The 22,458-nt window shown below is 38.2% G+C and overlaps 1 protein-coding gene and 1 long non-coding RNA gene across 3 annotated transcripts in view; one reads left to right on the forward strand and one right to left on the reverse strand.

The window, feature by feature from the left end:
• The window catches only part of TSHR (thyroid stimulating hormone receptor), a 44,664-nt gene that overhangs the window by 2,881 nt on the left and 19,325 nt on the right, over positions 1–22,458 (reverse strand). The window contains exons 4-8 of the mRNA XM_063160171.1: positions 20,061–20,135; positions 18,906–18,980; positions 16,121–16,198; positions 15,083–15,151; positions 8,420–8,497 (exon numbers count right to left, since the gene is read on the reverse strand). Of these exons, the coding sequence (XP_063016241.1) occupies positions 8,420–8,497; positions 15,083–15,151; positions 16,121–16,198; positions 18,906–18,980; positions 20,061–20,135 (375 nt within the window). The remainder of the gene's footprint in view (positions 1–8,419; positions 8,498–15,082; positions 15,152–16,120; positions 16,199–18,905; positions 18,981–20,060; positions 20,136–22,458) is intronic.
• LOC134420235 (uncharacterized) lies at positions 318–20,807 on the forward strand. 2 transcript variants are annotated; one of them, XR_010028285.1, is made up of 3 exons: positions 318–360; positions 7,069–7,240; positions 20,623–20,807. It is a non-coding gene; the product is annotated as an uncharacterized LOC134420235 (long non-coding RNA). The 2 variants fall into 2 exon arrangements; XR_010028286.1 differs by lacking the exon at positions 318–360 and adding an exon at positions 1,431–1,516.

The raw sequence follows: 22,458 nt of genomic DNA on the forward strand, positions 1-22,458 counted from the left end.
TATAAAGAAATATAATGACTTTTAAAATTACACCTTTAAAGCCAACCAGATACAAATACATATGCAACCACACAGTTTTAAAAATTCTTAAAAGAAATCACATCTTCCATTGGAAGAGTTATATTCTCTTAGACTTCATTAGATTAATTTTAACCTATTGGCACACTTTAATAGAAAGCATTGCAATTCCTACAAGAATATTCTCTATATACCGAAATTCAAATCTTCTATTGTAGTCCATCCTGAATCTCTCAGAAAACTGAGTATTACGTTTGTTGCTTTCTACTTGTCTGCTGAGGTGGACTATGAGAGGGATGATGCACAGTTGATGGGGAGGTGGCTTTCCTTTCTGACTGCCAGGTGAGTTTCACCTCATCCTGCTAGTGTTTCCTACTCAGTTTTTGCTTTGTCCCAAAACCTCTTCGAGTGACACTTGAAGTTAAGATGTTTTTAGAATTACAGTCTGTGAAGAAGTAAATCTGTAAAAAGAGTTCTAGGGTGGGAGCATCGTTTGAGCATTGTTTTGTCATGAACACTCTCATAATAAATAAATCTAGTTTTTCTACACTTTCTTATCCCTCTAGAAGTCTTGCTCACTGTCTGGTTTCTTGAACCCAAAAGGAAATTGGAACCAATTTTATGCTTTAAACAATTTTTACATGTCTACAATATTTGGGTTTGCTCTGTTGTTTCTTTTTTCCTTTTGGTTTGTTTGTATTTGTTTTTAAATTGAGTTAGAAAATGCTGCTCCTTTTAGTAGGAGGACTTTTTCATTTCTAAAAGCTCCCTAACTATCATATGTTCTTTAATATGTCACAACTAATTAATTTCAACGACATGAAATTCTTTTTTGTTCTTCTGGAGTCCTTTTTCATAGGTATTTCTACCGACGGCCTGAAATGGCTCTTAGAAAAGTCTGAATATTGTCTGCTATCATTTTACATTCTAAAGGATCACAGAGTAGTTGAGTTTCCAAATCATCCAATTTGACCTCCTGGATCAAACCAGGGTCACCTGGAGCAGGTTGCTCTGAGCTGTCCCCCATTGACTTCTCAGCATCTCCAGGTCAGGAGACTCCACAGCCTCCTTAGCATTGTGTTATGGCATTTGAGCACTCTCACAACAAAGAAATTTTTTCAGATGTATGATGAGGTCCCCTCTCAGTCATTTCTTCTCAAGGCTGAACAGGCCCAGCTCCCTGCGCCTTTCCTCGTGAGAGAGATGCTCCAGAGCCCTAATCATCTTTGTTGCTCTCCACTGGACCTGTGTCAGCAGCTCCAAGTCTCTTGGCCTGAGGAGCCAGAGCTGGACACAGCACTCCAGCTGTGGCCTCACCAGGGCTGAGCAGAGGGGCAGGATCACCTGCCCTGACCTGCTGGCAATGCTTTTCCTTCTTCTGCAGCAAAACATCTTGGTAAATTAGATCTTGGGGTAGATCTTACCAAGACAAGGCTGGCTTTTCAGCGACCCTCATGGGTCTCCATCAAGTTCTTATGGCTGTGGCAGCTATCTGCAGGTAGGTTAAACACTCAGTGATGGGAGAGGCTAAGACTCTTTGAAAGGGAAATTACAACTCACAAACTTTTGAGTGTTTTTTGAAGATGTGCTGGCACAAGCTTATAGAGAAAGATGATCTTGTTTGTGCAGTGAGTTGGGAAATCTGACAAGCCTTGACAAAATCAGATATCAAGGGCTGTTGAGGTAACTAATCTGTTATGTGACAAGGGGAATGTCTCTCCTGGATTAAACGAAAAATAAAGAGAGTGGGGTAAAAGCCAAAAGCCTGAGAACAGATGACAAGACTTCATGTGAGAGGAAGAATGGAGGGTTAATTGGTATCTGAGTATACAGGTCACTGCAGCAGGGCCCACAGAGGTGAGGCTGGCTCTGGTACTACTGAAATACTCATAAACAGTCTGGGAAGGAAGTGAGAGGAGCTGCAACAAAGCTTGTTTCTGGTACAAAGTAATACAAGGTAGTGAAAGCTAAACCTGATTGTCTAAAGAAGCAGAAGGCTTCTGCAATAGTACGTGACTGAGCAGAGAAATAATATGCTTCAAAATTAATGAATGTAAAGTACATTTAGGAAAAAAGGCAATTTCAACCTTACATGGATGACAGTGGGGTTTAATTTAGCTAGCACTCTGGAAAATTCTTGGAGTCCTTTGCAAATGTCAGATCAGTGTTTTTAGTAATGTTGAAGGAAAATGGAATGCTGAGAATTCTTGGGAAAGAAATAGAAGATGGATCAAGAAAACTTCACTTTGTAAATCTAGTCTGACTGTAACTTAAATATTACCTGCAGTTCTAAAAATAGTATATGCAGTTGTAATAAGAGCATGCAAAGCTGCAACTAGGATGATAAAAGTTTCAAGTTGTTTATATATGAAGTAATAAGGTGCAGATGAGGACTTTTCTCTTGGGAACAGCTATGTCTGGAAGCAGCAGTAGTAGACTATAGTGCTATGCAGATTGTGAAGGTGATTGGTAATGATTATTCACTCTTGTGAGATGAGTTTTGGAACTCAGTGGAGTTCTAAAGAATGGAGTTCCAAACACACTTAAGAATGTGAGGCAAGAGACTTAAAAATAAGAGAAGGCATAATTTTTTACACAGCTGCATAATTGTGAAAATCAGTGCTGTGGTTCATCACGTAGGCCAAAAAGCTAAGTAACAAGAACAATGTACCTTTTTGGTTTGGTTTTATTCACATTCCCATCAGAAACATTCCCATCAGAAATGGGAACATTCCCATGAGAATTGTCTGGGTCACTAAGAACACCCTGGGGGACAAGGGCTCATGGTTTGGAAACAGCTGCTGAGAGGAGTTTCTCTGCATGCACAGGGAATGGAGCTGCAGCTCCTGGAGGGCTGTGAACAGAAGGGAGTAGCAGGGCTCCAGTTGTGGAAGCAATTTCCCAGGGAGCAGAGGTGAACATGCAAAGCCTGTGGCAACTCAAGAGTGTTACCAAGTGATGTTATAAGTGTGAAAGAAACATTTAGTCAGTGAAAAGAAGGGTTGGAAGAATTAGTTGTAAAACTGTAATTGCTGTTCTATCTTACCAAATTCTGTGAATTCTTTTGTGTATGTGCCTATGGGTTTATATATAAGCAGATAGGTATTGTAGGTTTTGTTTTTAAACAATCTGTTGTATACTGAGGACCTTGGGGAAAAGTTACAGGAAGAGATGCCTTGAAGTTCTTGTTGGTTTAGGATTAATTTTGGTGCAGGGCTAGCAATAGATACTTTGTCCCATCCATAGGCCATATTAAACACAATGGCTCAGAAGTTTGGAAGTTTCCAAAATCCCAGTTTGGGAGGTCCCTAAACTGCTGGTATGTGGTGTCTGCCAGCAAAAAGCCTTGTGACCTCTCTGTACCACTGCTATCACAAATCAAAGAGTTTCCTGTGAGTCTGGTGACAATCTGTCTCCCAATGGAAGATAATTCTTTAGTTATTCTACCTAGGCCCACACTTTCTTGTGTGTGTGTCAGCTGGCCAAGAGGAAAGTGTTGGATTCTCAGGGATTTTTTTACCTTACAGATCTAGGCTTGATGATGATCTAATCGGATTCACAATCTACTTCAAGCTGCATAGCAGCTGTCTTCAAACTAGATTGGAAATATTTATAAATAATTACTAATCCTCTGAGCCATGTGAATCAGAATAGTTGGAGTTGTCCAGACTATAGTATCTGTGCCTACATTCATAGAGAAGACACATTGTCCTGAATGATCTTTGTGTGCCAGTGTATAAAATCATTAAGGTTGGAAAAGACCTTTTAATTAAGATCATTAGTCCAACCATCAATCCAGCCATCAATCTAGCACTGTTCCAATGCTTTACAAGCCCTTCTGTAAAAAATCTTTCTCTAATGTCCAATCTAAACCTCCCCCAGCACAACTTGAGGTGATTTCCTCTTGTCCTGGCTTCTTACCAAGCCCTGATCAGCCGGGTATGATCAGTCCCAGTCAGTCAAGGATGATCAGTTCTGATTTTGGTCTGCTGAGAAAAATGGGAACTGACTGCAGTTATGTCTGTCTCATTAACATCCAATCATATTGATAACTAAGATGATGTTTAAACACAACAGTGCTTACATTGCATGTAGGAGTGTCTTGCTGGCACTGCCTAGCTACAGCTTACACCCTTAAAGAAACACAAGAGAATGGGCAAGAGGTTTGATGGACTTGTCAAGAGGATCTGTCTCAAACTGAAGTGACCATAAAACAAGCTAGGCAGGAAACTGATAAAATGATTGATAGCAAGTCACAAGGACTGGATGGTTTTCACCAGAATAGTTCTGAAGCTGGAGGAGGAAGTAGTTGAATTGGTAAAAGAGTTGTGGAACCTTCAGCTTTGCTCTTCTGCAGAAAGGCAGCAAAGAAGCCACACTGAATATGATATACCTGGGCAAACTCAGCATGTAAGGGGCTTTTGTAAAAATAAGTCTTGCCTTGCAAACTTCTCTGAGCATTGTACTTACGATCTGCTCAAAGTCTCCTGGAACTTCTACAAGGCCTTTGACAAATGCCCACAAGGTTGAGACAGAAACCAGGCAGACACACTCTTGTGGGAGGTGTCAAATGCTCAGGATTATGGAACAGGTGAGCAACATTCTCAGCTTGCCTAAAGCCAGACCAGACCTGAGCTTTTAAGTAGCCACGGTCTGCAGCCCACTCAGGTACTGCAAGTGCTTGTGTAGAGTTCTACACTGTGAGGTGGAGCAGCAACCAAAGTGCTCTCAACCAGTCTCAACACTTTGGCTTGGCAGTGGTTTTGTTTCGTCCTCTCATATTTTCTTGTATTTCTAGGCTGTTGCTTATCTCAGCTGAAATTTACACATTATATTGAATGTTAAGGACACATTGGAGAGGTTCAGATAAATGTGGGAATAAAACAAAGCTTATGAATTCACAGATGTTGTTTTCTGAATCAACTGTATATTATAGAAGTGTTAAACAGATACTCAGTTGCTCAGATTTTTTTTTTCTTTTTTCCTGGGTTATTATATGTCAGTCTAATTCTTTGTTGGTTTTATGAAGTCACTATTTCAGAACTAGATCTAAGTGATATTAGCTTTTGTCAATAATCCTTTTCATTGCTGGAAGCTTGCCATTGTAGTTTGAAATCCAATAATAGCAATAATTTAAAAGACGGGTAGTTAAGAAAATGAGATTGAATGCATCATAGTACAATTGAGACTTTTTACCTAATAATATACAAAGTTCTGACAACTGGAATAGGTAAAGCATAAAATATATAATAGATGGGCTTAAACTACACATACTATTTTAACTCTAGTGAAAGATTTTTTACATCTAAAAATAGGCATTGTTTGATTAGCAAAATACAGAGTGGTCCTCTTGCTCAAAGACTTGCTTATGTCCCATGGGAGGAACCATTCCTAGATTGGGAAATGATGCTTTAAAGCGTAATTCTTCATTCTACAGATAATTAACTGCTCACATGTACCTTGGGTGACTGTAATATTTTGAATTTGGACTCTATTCAAAAGCTAATTGAATAATGAGCCTGACTGTATTTTTGTTGTACTCTGTTGAACTTTTGCTCTCGGCAGCAGCTCTTGTTGCATTTAGTAAATCAAGTCCACCGAGTTGCTGAATGCTTGCCAAGGTTTCATTTTGAGGTGAAGAGCAGTGTACTGTCATCATTGTCTTAAAATAGTCTTCTAAAGGGAGCAATCAGTGTATGCATCCACATACATCTGAGTATACATCAGTGACAAAGGAACCAGAATTATTGACATCTGTTTTCCCCTATTCAGTGAACACAATCCCTGCTTCCTCTGCTGTTGTAAACTGCAAATTTGAAAAAAAAAATTACCTAGCTTTTCAATACTTGAGTATGTTTAATTAGGTGGTCTGAGAGCATGGCCAAACTCACACAACATACATATAGTCAGGCACAATTCTTTGTAGTTAAATCTTTCTCATTAAAGTTTCTTTAAAGCCAAAATGGAACATTACCCCATTAGGGTGGATCCATGGTCTGTATTTCAGCCTTAAAGTTGCTGTTGCTGCTGAAATCCTGATCAGAAAAAAAGCATGATCTCTGAGGCACACATTCCAACTACCATAAATTCCTATCTCACCTGAAGAGTGCATATAGGGAACTCCAGACAATAACTTCTGCCAGCTTGATAGGGAGGCAAGACAGAATTTATCTTTAGAGTGCCATAAATGTTCCCTTTTTAATTTATTTTTTTTTTGTGAATATTGCTGCCACTAGAAGCAATGTCATTCATTGTCCCAGAAAAAACAATATTCTCACAATAATTTTCCATAGAGTTAATTTTCAAGATGAAACAGCTTGAAAGTAAAGCAGCAGGGTGCCTGAACAAAAAATTATTTAACAAACGATTCCTTAGACCAGGCTAAGTTGTTTTCACTGGCCGAGGGAATATGAAAGGGCTGTATTGGTCAGGCTTTTCAGACTGTTACCCTAGTTAACAAATCTGTGGTCTCTCTGTAAGTAACTCATTGGTCATGATGGCATAGTGGGGGTGTGTACTAAGGCACCAATTGCAAGGACATTTTTGTTGCCTGTGGGAGATGTTAATGGCCATTGACATGACACAACCACAAATACTAGGTTTTCACTCAGTTTTCATCTTTTGACTTCAGCCCTCATAAGGTAATGCATATGTGGGAGTGTCAGAAACTTTTGTTCCTGTTAAAGTAATTCTAGTTCCTGAAAATCAGCTAAGAGATATGTCCAGGTGGAAGGATTTCACTTTAAATTGTTGCTCATTTTATGGCAAACCTTTTCCACATCACACATCCAGAATAATTCCTGGTTATCTGTGGGTAACACAAGCCCCTAAGCTGCTATTAAAATTACAATAAAATATAATTAAAAGCTAATAATATGAATTATTAATTCTGTACTGGTTTTGGTTGGCATAGAGTTAAGTTTCTTTGCAGTAGCTAGTATGGGGCTATGTTTTTGATTTGGAAGTGAAAATAGTGTTGATAATACAGGGGTGTTTTAGCTCTCCATGGGCAGTACTTACACACTTTTGTTTTTCCCACTATCTGACCAGTGAGGAGGTTAAGGGTGCACAAGCATTTGGGAGAGGATAGCCAGGACTGGTGACCCCAGCTGACCAAGAGATATTCTAGACCTTACCAAGTCATGCTCAGCACTACAGACTGGGTGGACATTTGCCAAGACTGCCATTGCCAGGGGACTGGCTGGGAATCAGTGGGCTGGTGGTAAGCAATTGTTTTTGTTACATCACTTGTTGTTCTTGGGTTTGGTTTGTTTTCTTGACCCTCTGATTTTTTTTTTTTCAACATCCCTTTTTAAATTATTAAAACATTATCTCAACCCATGATTTTTCTCATTTTTACCCTTCCAATTGTTTCCCTCATCCCATTGGGTGCAGGGGCAAATACATGGCTGTGTGGAGCTGAGGTGCAGGCCAGTGTTAAACTGTGACACCATCCTAGGAGCTCTATCTTAGGACTTACATAACAAGGTATCAGGTTGTGAAATACTCTGGCTTTTTCAATCCACTGTTGATTTACTGTGCTGACATGCCATTTCTGGCCTTCTGCCTTTGAGAAGCAATACCTCTCTCTGTAATGACACTATAGTAAGTACCACATCTCTCTTTAGTTGTAAGTACTGCTAGGACTCTTATTAGCCATGAAGGTGTATCCTTCTAAGAGGAGATGGATAGCTGGCTGTTGAGACTGCAAGTATAAAACATGTCCTGAGATCAAGGATCAGTGGTAGCTGGGATAACACAATAGTTATGGAGGACTAGAAAAAATTCAAGTCATTTGAGATATCTAACTTGAAAACAGGGTAAAAAGGAAGTTCTTTCATTTTTAGGAGTTTTTTTTTTTAGATAGGCACATCCTGGGAAAGCATCTCTAGCCCCTAAACCAAGAGGTTTTGTGTAACTGTTACATCTCCAAGCTAGCCTTTGCTCAGGAAGCTTAACTGGCTCTTACAGCATACAATTAACCACCCACAACCTTTTGCAGCATATTATTACTTGTTCACCTGTCTAGCATAACAACAGCAACAACACTGATGCTTTAAATATCCACAATAATCAAGAGTCAAAAATCTGTGCTTCTGCAGGCTCTCACCTGTAAAAAGAGTCCTTCTTTTGTATTACAATTGTACAACCACAAGACAAGATGTAATATAGATGTAATATAGAATCTTGCATAAGAATATTTGGTAGGAACAGTATATGGAATGTAGGATGCAAGCATGTCATAAATCAGTTCCCTAAAGCACAGGCTTTGTTGCTGGTATTATTTTTGTAAACATGACATTCCTGTCCCTGCTGCTCTGATGCTAATGGTTGTGAAGAAATTGTAAGCTAAAACAGTATTATTTTTAAAGCTTTCTCTAGTTCATTTTCACCTACTTACAGTAGAGTTGGTCCACTGTACACTCCCAGAAATGCATCATCATTGATAACTTTGAGGTATTTGTTCTTGTGCAGATAGCTGCAGAAACAAACAAAATACAGTGATTTGGAAGTAGTTATCCATAGGTTACTGAAGATCTTGAGTTTACTTGCCTGCACAGATGTACAAAGGCAAAATGTATAAAGGCCACCCTTTCCCAACCACATACTGAAACATAATCAGTTACTTCATTTTCTGAGTACCCAAGAAACAAAATACAGGTTTTCCATTTTGAAAAGCAATTAAATTCCTCAACAAATACTTTATTTTTGCTGATTTATTTATTATCTTAGTTCCAAATTTTTTCTCTCACTGTCATACACATAAGGGCACGAGCATATACACTATCTCCAAGTACATATGTGTGAGGATGAGGTCAAATAGTTTTGGTTTTGTTCATCAGAATGCGGTATGGGGAATTACAGATGGAGCACATCATGAGCAAACAGGAAAACAATTTCCTCCATGTTGTGAGATCAATAAAATTTTTAAATGCTTTAAAATCTCCATAGTCAAGTGGAAGTTTCTATATACAAGCAAAAAGTTAAGACTGAAGTTTTGTTAAAAGAACAGTAAGGAAAGAACGGGATGTTTGGTACCCCATTATAAACATTCACAAGTTAGCTTGGGATGTAGCTAGTAAGATAAAAAGTGCAACAGGAAGGTGGTCACAACACATGTCAGAGGGTGTCTGTGAAGTTCACTGAGTCACAGAACATTCTGAGTTGGAAGGGACCCACAAGGATCATCAAAATCCAACTTCTGGCCCTGCAAAGAACAGCCCCAAGAGTCACATCATGCACCTGTTGTCTAAACACTTCTGGAACTCCGTCAGGCTTGGTGCTGTGACTGCTTCCCTGAGGAGCCTGTTCCAGTGCCCAGCCACCCTTGGATGAGGTACCTTTTTCTAATATCCAACCTAAACTCGTATGACAAAACTTCAGGCCATTCCCTCCTGTCCTGTCACTGGGTACCACAGAGAAGAATTCAGTGTCTTTCTCTTCTCTTTCCCTCACGAGGAAGTTGTGACTGCAATGAGGTCTCCCCTCGGTCTCCTCCAGGCTGAACACACCAAGTGCCCTCAGCTGCTCCTCATACATCCCCTCAAGGTCCTTCACCATCCAGCCCTCCTTTGGACACTCTCTAATAGTTTAATATCTTTTCTTATGTTGTGACCAAAACTGCTCACAGTGAGGCTGCACCAGAGCAGAGCAGGACAATCCCTTCCCTTGCCCAGCTGGCTAGCTGTAGTGTGGAAAAAATTAAGTTAATATTCTAATCCTGTCCTGGTTGAAGTCATTGGCAAATTTTTCATAACATTCACTGGATATAAGTTTATATTGATCACCATAGTAAGAAATGAGAAGTAAATGCACTTCATCTGGGTTACACAACAGAAAGTCTTAGGGAGCCAAATAATGCTTCTGGCATGCTATTCGTTGGACATTGCTCATGCCATAAACCTTGTTTCTTACAGAGGAAAATAGTTTACATCACCTTCATAGCTGTTGGTGTTTTAAATAAGCTTTCATTCTTTATTAATATATGGCATTCTAGCATCACCCGGTGTTTGTGTTTTCTGAGAACTGATTTTCATATTCTCTAAATGGCACATTATTGTTCTGATCATTTCCATTAGTGTGCAAATTTCCTTGTGATTTTGTCTGCAAAACTAATACAAAAATTAATACCAGAGCAACAGTTAAGATTTAATCCAAGATTTCAACATCTAGGTTGTAGTGTTGAAGGACACAAAAACCTGCTTAACCTAATAAAACCTGTCTGCTTTAGTAACTAGACACTATTATACAACCACTTAATTACTTGTCCAATTTTGAAATATTTTCCCCTGATGTTTGAGTACCATAGTGACTAATAAACCTGAAATATAATAGCTGATATGTCTGATAAAAATCTTCAAAGATACAAATAGAAACAGCTAGAGACTTTGGGAAGTACAGAGCCATGTGTTACTAAGGAGGGACTGCAGTGTTAGCTGCCAGTTTTCACATCAATGAGTCAAGCCCAACAGAATGTACAATTTCCTGATGCTAATTGGTTTCAGTTGCTTAGGCCCTTTTATTTTGATAGGTACTGCTTTTAGATGGAAAGAATAAGACCTTGGTAAATAATAATTTGACAAAAAAAAGCTCATGTAGAGTCAGTTCCTTCTGAAAGTGGCATTAATCCTGCTGTTACTGATAGTTAAAATGATACTGAATGTCATTTAAATTCCCTGCAGAAGAGAAAACTACAACAGTGGTATCAACATGTCTAAACAAATCTTAGAAGTTTTACAAATCACATAGTTATGTGTAATATCTAGCCTCAGTGGGGACACTAGAATAATTGTAATTTTGGAGAGTTGGTAGATGGCAATCAGATAGACATGAATACCTCAGTGCAAACTACAGGAAATCTGTAGCAGTAGTGCAGAATCTGGAGTAAGAGATTCTGATGTTTTTGTAGTGCTCTAAGTAAATGAAGGCCCTTTTTCATGTTTTTCAATCCAGTCAGAGCAGTAAAGCACCTATACTTGTGTCCAACAGTCTCTATGGGGGTCAGGGGTAAGTAGGAAGAATATTGCTTTAAGCCTTGACCACACCAGAAAACTCCATGGCTGCAGGATGCTGAGCAGGACCTTCTGAGGGCACAAAACACCAACAGGACATTTCAAGTGCTATGTAAAATATATACATCCAGCTGGGTTATAAAATGAAGGTTAAAGAAAGGGAGAACAGGTAAAAAAGATGCAAGTGAGCAGTACTAAGGATTCATCATATGATTTTTCCACACAATTGTTTATCTTAACTCTGAGCTGTGCCAAGCATTATAAGTGAACCCTGAAAGTGTATATTAAAGTAAATATATTCTTTTGGGGTTTATTTCTGTGATTAGATTTTGAGATTGCACACTTTCCACTTCAGTAATTTAGATAGTTCTGTAAAAGCTCATCACAAATACATTTTGCCATTCACTGAAAATATCTTTTAAAAACTCTTCTTTCCTCACCAATTAACTTACAGAAATAAACATTGGTGCAGCAGCACTACTTTGCAGGAGTGATGCAGTTTGGGACTTAATGATGGGTTAAGATGAGAGATTTGAGTGTCAGATGAATGCTTTCAGTAAAAGTATCCCTCAGCCCTTCATTCCTGGTTCCTGCCTTCCCTGCCCTTATGAAACCTACACAGCAGTACTGTGGATCCTTGCTGGATGACAAGATCACCTAGGTAGTGCTATTATTCAGTATGATAATGGAAACCCTTTATCCATGATTTTTCACCTATACCTCTATATTAATTTTTTGGCCCCCTTTAATTAATAGACATTTTAATACAGCAAGAGTAGTAGAAAGGCATAATGCATAGTAGAAGATAGCCTCCAAGATTCCCAAAATGTCTTCTGATTTATGGATGGAACACTAAGTCTTTGAATAATTTGCAAAAGTTTATTATTGTTTTTGATTGTTTTGCTTTTTTACTTACTTTTGTCCTTGAGATACTCATTCAAAACACATTCAAATTTCCCTCACCCTTTTCCTATTAGTTTATTTTTGCTCCTATTTTTGTTAAATTCAAATGCTCTTGGATCAGACCCAGAGAAAAACAGGCACTTCGTTCACCATACAGTGGTAGATAAACAGGAGTTCAAATTAGAAATGTCAGAATAGAGAAAATTAAATATTTGCCTCTTACATTAACTTAATGCTGCTGCTAGAAACAACAAATCTCCAAGCTTGCACTTAGCAAAATTATGCTTTATCCTGTTGTAAGGTAACCAAACTACTTCAGAAAATTAGTTTAGAAATTTCAGTGTAGTTTATCAAACAGATAAAGTCTTTACCACTGATGTTCAGCTCCCTTGTTTGCCTTGTACATCTAGAGTAGTGTTCTGCTCCAAGTAGATGTCATATGATTTAATTAGGAGAAAAGTGTTTGTTGTAATAAACCATTTTTACTGCTGGTAGATAAACCCATGAACATAAGTCTAGTTTTGGTTATTCTGTTGGTTGTTTGTTGTTTTATTTTCTTTTAAAATTTGATTCACTAGTGCATCATAGTCAGTCTGTGGTAGGATTCACTTAGGGTCATAAATCACAGAAATTACCAGGTTGGAAGGGACCCATAAGCATGATGGGGTCCAACTCCCTAGTCCTTGCAGGATGATGAAAAACAAAATCGTGACCATGACCATCATCCAGATGCAATTTGAACTCTGTCTTGGTGCTGTGACCACTCCCCTGGGGAGCCTGTTCCTGTGACTGACCACCCTTCTGCTGAAGGACCTTCACCTAATGTCAATTGAACTTCCCCTGATGCCGGTTCATCCTGCTCTCTTGTCTCCTATCACTGGTCACCAGAGAGAGATCAGCACCCCCCACTGCCCCCCTTGAGGAAGCTGTGGGCTGCCACCAGATCTCCCCCTCATGTTCCCCTTCTCCAGGCTGAATAAGCCAAGTTACCACAGCCACTCCTCATAAGTCTTGCCCTCAAGGCCTTTCACCATCTTGGCTTCTCTCCTTTGGACACACTTAAAGACTTTGATATCTTGCTCATATTGTGGCACTCAAATCTGCCCCCAGCCCTGGAGGTGAGGCTGCCCCAGTGCAGAGCAGAGCAGGACAATCCCCTCCCTTGCCTGGCTGCTGATGCTGGGCCTGATGCACCCAGGGCAGGGCTGGCCCTCCTGGCTGCCAGGGCACTGCTGGCTCAGGTTCAACTTGCCATCAACCAGGGCCCCTAGTTCTACTTCTGTGGGGCTGCTCTCCAGCCTCCCACTTTGTATGTATAACCAGGATTACTCCGTGCCAGATGGAGAATCCAGCAATTGTTCTTGTTAAATTCAATATAGATGGTGATGGCCCAGCTCTCAAGTTTGTCCAGATCTCTCTGTAAAGCCCTCTACTCTCCGCCTTTAAAAATACTAACATATCTTTAAAGAACACTAAATAATTTTTTTTTTCTAAAAATAAGCAAACAGCATAGGGGGATAGAACATAAGTAAATAAAGGAAATATAGAATGTAATCTTAAAGAGTTGCAGCTGAGCCAATTATTAAGGATTAGGAGCAGGCCTGATGTTAACAGGCCACAGCTGTAGCCAATGAGAAGAGTGTTATAAAAGAGAGGATTGGTGGGAGCCTGGAGTCAGTTGGCTGCTGGGAGAAGAAGGATGAGGCAGTGCCCAGAGGAGATGCCTACAAGAAACATCAAGGAGGTATGAAAGTATAGCAATATGGAACCCTTGTAATATGATGACAACAAACAGTATCTACAGAGGCTAGTATGTGCTGTCTGCTTCTCTCCTTCCCAGTTCAATAAAGCAGATGTTTAGGACTCCAGAGCTTCTCAAACTACATTTTATTTTGATTTTTTTAATAATAAGGAGAATTCCAAAGAAGACAGAAGCAACAGTACCTGCATACTATGAGAGAAGCATCAAGAAAAATTGCTACAAAATAGTGCCCAACCTGTGTTTTGTCAAAATGTAAGAAGTGGAAGAGCCAACACAGTTAATATAATGACCAAGGCTTGGAAAGTTTCTGAGTATTGCTGCGTGCAGCTTAGAGGGATTCAGTCAAGACACTGGCTTTATTTTTGCCATATTTTACATCTTGCAATTTCTGTGGGCACTAGTACAAGCACTATGTCATCATGGAAAACTTCCTTTTTCATGTGGAACTTCAAAGTAACTGAACTAGTGTGAATAAAATCAGATCTATTCCAGATCTTTGGTTTAACTCAAACCTTTCAGACTTAGGAAGTCTAGCTAGCTGCTAAGATAAAATAGGCAGTTTGGAAAGATTAGGACCATGTGAAGGATGCTCTTATGGAATTCTTATAGAATTTAAGCCAAATTTAAAATAAAGCACTAAAAAGAATCATATGTATCCTCATGTCTCTCTGGTTAATTTAAGAGCTCGTGATGAAGAAACCTCTTTACTCATAAGAGTGGCAGAGTTTTTGGTCAAACCTCTGTAAGACAAGAGTAAGCTCTGCCAAAGTGAATGGGGTCACTAGAATTGAGATTTATTCTCTCTTAATGATTGAAGCAGATGATTTTGGGTATGGTGTAAAAAGGATGTTCACTCACTAAAGATTATTTTTTCAGGAAATACAGTAAGAAGTTGGGAAATAGGAAAAGGTTGATTCATGCTTTTGAGATGTACATCTCATTTCCAGTGTAAGTGGCTGGTTCCTCTGACTTGCTCCCAGCACCTTACACCACTCTCTTTCTTGCTGGTAAGAGACACCTGTGAAAGAACTGCTACCATTATCAGTGCTACACTTACGAACACAAACACTCTTGTAAAAAAAAGCATAATTATCTTCCAAATTGTCTTAGAAAAGGTACTGATCAAAGTTTTACTGTACCTTCAAACCAGGACAAAACTCACAATGGAATTACTTGCCATGATTTTATTTCTGAGCTATAGATATATATACTAAATGAAAGCACACTGCAAAAGACATTAAGCAATGATACTGTTATTGCTGGCAGAAATTAACATCCTCTCTTTGCTCCTTTAAAATAATTAAAATAAGACAGATATTTCAGAGCCTTAAATAAGCAGAGAAGTTTCGGTTTTTCTTCTGAAAGAAAAGAATTACCTGCTACTTACATAGCATCCAGATTTGTCCCATTAAAAGCATGGCCTTGAATACTGGTAAAACCATTATTGTAGAGTTTTCTGCAAGCAAAGAAGAAATTACATCAGTGTGTTCTGGACTGCTTCAATACATGAATACCTAACATCCTATGCATCATTTTTCTTTGCAACAGCACATTCATGGATGGATGAAGTTTAATCTCTTGAAGAAGCAGCAGTTACTGTGCAAGGTCAAACAGATGCCCAGAAGTGCACCTGAATCAAGGTTGCCATGTGGCAGGTGTGCCATCCACCTCTATTCACAGCAATGATAGACTAAACCACTTTGCTATAATTTTCCCACTCTTAAACTAAAAGCAAGGAAACAAAATCCTGCTAGGATTGCTTAAGGAAGGCTACAGGAACTAACTAGCAAAAAAGGCCTGATTTTACTACCAGGCATGCTTTAAATTTTTAGAATTCATTCTTTTACTCCCTTAGAGCAAAAGGATTTTTTTTAGGATTTCTTTAGAATTCATCTGTTTGCATTTTAATGCTCTTCCTTCCAGTTCAGTTCATAACTCATTACAGTAATTTCACTCCCATCAGCTCTTTCTTTTGTCTCACATTGACTGACTTGCATTACTGAACTTTATTTAAGAATTTTCTTTCAAATATAACTCTTCTGATATTTGCCATCATTAGTTTCCATGGTATGTACCACTGAGGTTGCAAATAAAGTTAGACACAGTTATAACCCTGATGAATCTTTAAGGGAGAGAACTTTGCACACTTTCTCCTTTGATTTTTTTTTCAAATATAAGCATTCACTGGCACTAGGGTCATAGAAAAACTACTGTAGTCAAGCCAGTTTAAAGAAAAGAGCAGGACTGATTCAAATAGCTGTCAAAGTACAGAATTTATGCAAACTAGAATATAGATACTGCCTGTGATGTTTCTCTGTTGCAAACTACTAGAGAGTAGGACAGGAATAGTTTTATTTTTAAACATTTTGCCATAGTCAGTTACCAGAAAGGTGATTGCCTTGTGACTTAAACTGGAAGAACTTACAGGGTTAGAGATTCATTACAAAGCCCATGGAAAGCATTTGCAGGCACTGAAGTCATATAAGGATTATCTGCAATTTCACTGAAAAACGAGACAAAATACCACAATCAAACATCTGCCCAACAGAGCATCTGGAGAACAGCTTTGTTACTAATTATCTGCCTTGATAATAAATAGAAGCTTAAAACGTAGTTATTTAAATTAATTAATTTAATGTATTTTAATATTAACATATTATAAAATAAATTACATTGCCATATTTATGATATTATAAATTTATTTATTTATTCAAATAAATAGGTTTAAAATAATAACCTGTTAAATTATATCTAAGGCCAGAAGATACATGTAGGATGAAGAACTGAGCATATTCCAGCACCCAGGAATCTAGCTCATGAGGTGACTGGGTTTTGTAGTTCTGGAGAGGTGAGCCAGCCTGTGTGATGATGGTGGCCAATGGCACAGACAGGGCCCTGTCTCATGAGCCAGAGGATCAGCAGAGTGAGTAAGCATTAGCTGCAGTGTCAATTGAACAACCCATGTGGCTTTGGAGCTGAAATCCTGCTCTCTAAATTCAGATAAGATATCAGATAATGCCTTATTGAGGACAGAGGCATTTTACAGCTTTACAGAAGTGCATCTAGCACATCTCTTTCACTAGTAAGTGAAATAACTTACTGATTCTTCTCACGTCTTGTCCAAAGGAGTGTTTCACTACTCATTTCTTAAATACTTTTTTTTTCTCCTACTTTGCCTTCTTAATAAGTACATTGTATATTCAGACCAAAATTCTGTTGTAACAAAAGGGAGAAAGGAAAACTAAAGAGATTTACTATTACTAAACTGGAGAAAGGAGAGAGGAAAAGCCTAGCAGAAACAGAGGGAAGAGCAAAGTATTTGTTTGCCCTTTTTCTGATTTTTCCTGAATTATACTATAGTCTAGAAATGAAATTATTGTGCAAAGGTTTCTTTTTCTTCAGCTTGTGCATGGGTACAGCCTAATAAGGCCCATGTATAAAGTCCATGGGCTGAGAAGTCAACAATTACCCATGTGCCAGAAATAACTTCATTCCTTTTCTGTGCTACATTTGTGCATATATATGTGCTGACAGTGAACAGTACTACAACCATTTTCATTCCAGGTAGTTTTCCCTGATAGGTGGTTTCCACCGCAAGTTATTTGGGTTTGAAATTTTGCAGATTGGTTCATTTTTTTCTAAATAAATGTTTACTTGCAAACTGCTTGACCTCAAAGGCAAATAGTCATATAATGAATGGGTTTCACCCAAGCTATACCTTGTTCATTATTTAGAAGCCTATTATTTTTCGAGAGCATTTTTTTTCTTGATGGAAGAAACAAAAAGTCTTTCATTGAATAGCAATATTTAGAAATATATGTCATAGAACTATCTTCCTTGAAAGTACAGCTCTATTCTTGAAAAACTGTGTAGCATATAAGACCTATATTTATCTTTTGTTACTTATTGCTATAAAAATATCAAGGCAGAAGTAAAACAATGTTTGGCTTTCTGCCACTTAGAAAGGCACTGAGTTAGTTAAAGGAAGAACACAGATGGTTGTATAAACTGCTTTGCTTCATCTGGCCTGTTCAATTCTTGGTTCTCTCTACTAGAGAGAAGTAGGTCTGCTAGAAGTAGGTCTAGCAGAGATTTCAATCTAAGCTGAAGCCTTTCTTGTCTTTGAGAAACTCCCTAATAGTTTTTAGGATGTAGTTACATCTCACTCAGAGCTCTGACTGGCTCAGGTTTCAGTCTTGAAGGCCTACAGCCAAGGTGAATGTGTGTTAGAACAAAGCTTATTTCTGGTCTCAGAACATCCTTGGAAGGGAAGATCTCATTGCAGAACAAGCAGCATTCCTCTGCTGCTCTGAGGTTCATCTTGCCCGTGGCAGACCATGAATGCAGTGGAACTGACCCTTCTCAACTAAAACCACCTCTGGCAGCACTGAAACACGGCCTGTGCTGGATCATCAGTCACATCTTTGCAAGTCACCTTTAACATAACACACCTCATTTTTAATTGCCTTTTGTCTAGCCCATCCAGCATTCTCTTCCAGCTGAAAACTGCTACAATATAAGATTTCTATCTCCTCTTTGGGACCAAGAAGTGACCAAGATACTTTTACCTTGTTTCAGCCTGCAAGTCTTCATCTGCAGCACTCTTCCTCCTCAGCTTGATTACAGCTCAAAATTCTGACTTAGTTTAAAACAGGTGGATATTGTCTGTGCTTTTTAAATACCAAGAAATTCCTGCTTATTTTAAAGTTCAAAGCAGAACTCTTTGTTTCTATACTACCTTTAAGAATAATAGTGGGAGACCTCCTTGTCCCCATTTACATTCCTATTCTTTTTCTTCAAGAAATTATTCTGCAGTTTGCTTCACCATGCCAGCAAAATTTGTTAGAAGAATTTTGATAGGATGACTTGATGTTAGAAGGATGTATTCCAGCTCAGGTCCCATGTGTCACACTATTCTCACTTCATATTCATTCAGCCATTGCAAAACCAAAACAAAAGCAAAGGGCCTGTAGAAGTTGTGTGTTATAAATGTGCTGTGTGTCCATGTCTCTAGTTCAGGTCAAATGTGTGGTGCTAGGGGAGCTGGCATTTTCCGGATTTGGTGCTAATGATCATTGAAATATTGCTTGAGGAAAACCACTTTGTCAAACTTAAATGATATTTTTCTCAAAACCAGAAATGTTCATTATAAATTTTCATGTGGTCTGAGGATGGCAATATTCTAACCAGCTGTGAGGACAGATACTTACAGCAAAAAATTCACATCAAATGAATAGATTTTGTTGAGGTCTGGAAATACTTTGAGTCCAGTATTAAAAATACCACTGAAAGAGAAGAGAAACAGAAAAATTTACTGCATCACTGAACAACAACGAACAATGTATTTAAAATGTTCAACAAAGCAGGATGGTTCTTGCATCCTCTCTACTGTCAATCAATTCATTCATAATCAACTATCCAAAACAGAAGGCTGCAAGAACAATACAAAAAATTCAAAATGCCAGACTTATGATAAATTATAGAATCTAAAAAATGAGAACACATATTAATAAGACAGCCAGGTGAATCTGTAGAGGGAAACTTCTTGTGAGGTTGATAGGAAGAAAATTATTAAAACTCTGCTTTAAGCGTTGTTCATATAGCTCTAAAAAGGCAAACTGTCTAAAATGTGAAATGCTTAAAGCCCCTTCTTTCTGAACTCCTGTAGAGTGAAAACAACTGTAGTTCTCAATTTTCAAAACTATTATCCTGAAATGGAATATTTTTACTACTTTCTTTTTTTATCACTTTCACATCTGTAGGAAAAACCTGGACAAATCTTTCCTCCTTGCCACTGCCCCCACCACATACACATGGAGGCCTTTCTTCCAAATATTAATCAAAATCACAGAAGTTTCTTTAGAAAATCATGAATAATTTTCAGGATTTCTTTCTGCCACAGAGGTGATATAAAATCAGGTGTCCATAGGTGAGCTTTTCACATTTGGCCGACAGGTATGCTTTAAAACCCTGTGTAAATGTGTAGTAAATACTAAAGACATGTATATATCTGTTGTGTCCCTTCTTCCCACTGTTTCCTACAAAAATGGAATAAGTCAGCACTTACATAAGAAAAGAGCTAGCTGTGGAATTTTGCTAAGGTATATTAGTGTATTCTAGATATTTAATGGATAAGACAAATGGGAAAATTACTGATGAATTTGTGGACATGTTTTCCTTTCTCACCAAAGTAGTAAGAGTTCCAGCCCCTACTCTTGCTGGCTTTCTGTTATTAGAATAAAGCAACAGGGAAAAACATGGCAAAATCAGCTCCAAAATCAAATGCAAACTAACAAAACTGCTAAAATGTAAAGAGTAATCTGTGAGATTTAAATACCAATTTGTTGCAGGTACTAAATACTTACAGGTATTTCAAAAGTGGGAGGTTTTTAAAGGCATCTGGATCTATGTAATCCAAGTTCCTAAGATTTCGAATTTCACTGTAAAAAGGGAGGAACATTGATAATTAATATTTAATAATGTATCACAACAGAAATCAGCAATGTTAAAATGAAATCTCAGGGACCTAATTCCTGAAATAAGCTTTTTGTACTGGACAGCACTAGCTCAAGACCTGAGCAATCTTACAATGATGCATTATCATCTGGATAGGTGCCATCCTGAGGACTGGCCTTTTGAAGCAAGGGGATAAGAAGTACCTAAGATTTGATTATGGATCCTTTGTCTGCAGGGTCCTAAAATCAAAACAAATACCCTGTGGTAATGGCTGTTACTTTGAACATGGTGGGGGTTTTGTTTCTGCAACATTGAGTAAAAAGAAGAAAAGTAAAACCTTTGTTATTTGTATATAATAATCTTATCAAATTACAACCATCTCTGCACCTTATAATTTTATGTGCAATTTTTCTGCTTGCTTTCTTCATGGCTCTGACAGTATTTTATATTATTTTTTCCTGTCTTTTACAGAGCTCATAAAGTGGTGGCTCAGTCACTTAAATCAACTTTGTTCTGAGACTTGGAATGGCCACAACATTGACTACATAACCATGCCCAGCAGTATAGAGGATGGCATATCTGTTTGCTATATAAAAAGGCAAGATGTAACATAGACTTCATTCCTTATATCCTCTGTCCACAGTAAAGTCTTTAAATACTTCCACCCAAGAGAAAGCTTGGTCTGTAAATGGCTTTTTAGTCTGCACATGTTGAAAACCCATCCTGGCACTAATCACAGCTATGGCCATGATGGTGCTTTCTGCAGGTGTGTTTGTGGGGCTGCTGCCCCTCCAGCCACCACCATCATTGCCTGGAGTCATGACTCTTCCTCATTTTTCTAAAATGTTTGTCTCTTCCCTTAGTACAATTTCCCTGAATACTTCTAATTCTTCTATTTTCTAGCAGATTTCTTTCTTTTCTCGCTATAACAACAGTCAGCAGTCTGGCTGCACCAAGCAGACTCTGCTGAAATTCTCAGTATTGAGGTAGATTCAATTGACCTACCAATTTTCATCTTTTATTAAAAAAGCCCTCCCCCATCATATGCAGACTTTTAGTTTCTTGGACTCTTTACTGATTCCAGCAGTTTTGCATGGATGGTTTTACATGTTTGCTTCTATTTGTTTACCTTAAATCAGCACTGGACACTGGTCTCATAACACTGCTGAAACAACTCTCAGCCTTTCTAAAATAGAAACCATGTAGAAAAATTGTGCCAGGTTTCCTTCTGGTACTAGCAGTGGAGCAATGGGTCTGAAGAAAACATTTCTAGCTACTTATACAGAGAAATTTGATAAAGATGACAGATTTAGAGGGCATGATGGTGCAGGTTATGTGAGTGATCTTCCAGCCTTAAGTCAGTCAAAGAAGTGCTGCTGCTGGACAGAGACCCAATGGGCAGAAACCAGTAGTGTTCAATTTGCCCTGGTCTAACTGTGCCAAATAACCTATATAATATAAGAAACAGAAAATTGGGATTTAAGACTACCTCTGGCTCCGGAATTGTTTTAATAGGATAAAATCAACCCAGACAATTTGTCTAAGAAATAGAAGTGGGAAAAAAGACAGACGTTAGTAGATAAATCACTATGTAGACACTGGTACAAAGATTTCAAACTCTCCATGTACTGTACTGACAAAACAGTTCTGCTTCACCTTTCTGCACCAGTTTTCTCTCTGTTTACTAAAACACTGCAGGGAAATGAGGATTGTCCTTTTACTTGAGTGTAAAATTGATGTCATTTATTGCTCTAGTACTGCTACTGTAGTGCTGCATTCAACAATTCTTCACATCTCTTAGCTACTTTGAACTGTAGCTCTGTTTCTGTACTTAAAACAAATCCTCTCAGCGTCAGTTTCTTGCTTCTCTCCAATTATTTTAATAATTATGTAGCTATCCATTCTCAACAGTGGAATTTGCTTCATAAACGTTAACTGACATGTTTTTTCCATCACTGACTGCTTTCAAAATGTTGGACTTGTGAGCTTCCTGGCCTGATAATCCTCTGTGGACCAAGCATATTCCAGGGAAAGACAATCTTCAGTTCAGCCTTTAGCCTGCAAATGGATAATGCACTGGAGTATCAAAGAGTCATCAGGTTTTGGTTTGTTGCTATTCATAGCATTCTCCCTAAATTATTTGGATGAGGGTACTGGAAATAAGAATTCAAAATCAGCAGATGGTACTAAAATTAAAAGAACAAAATAATGTAATGAGATACAATTTTGATTTATTAAGTAATTGGACCATGAGAGGACATTTGCTAATTAAACAATGCAAATTAAAAGCTAATTAATCTGGGAATA

This window comes from Melospiza melodia, chromosome 6 (genome assembly GCF_035770615.1).
Source record: "Melospiza melodia melodia isolate bMelMel2 chromosome 6, bMelMel2.pri, whole genome shotgun sequence".
NCBI lineage: Eukaryota > Metazoa > Chordata > Aves > Passeriformes > Passerellidae > Melospiza > Melospiza melodia.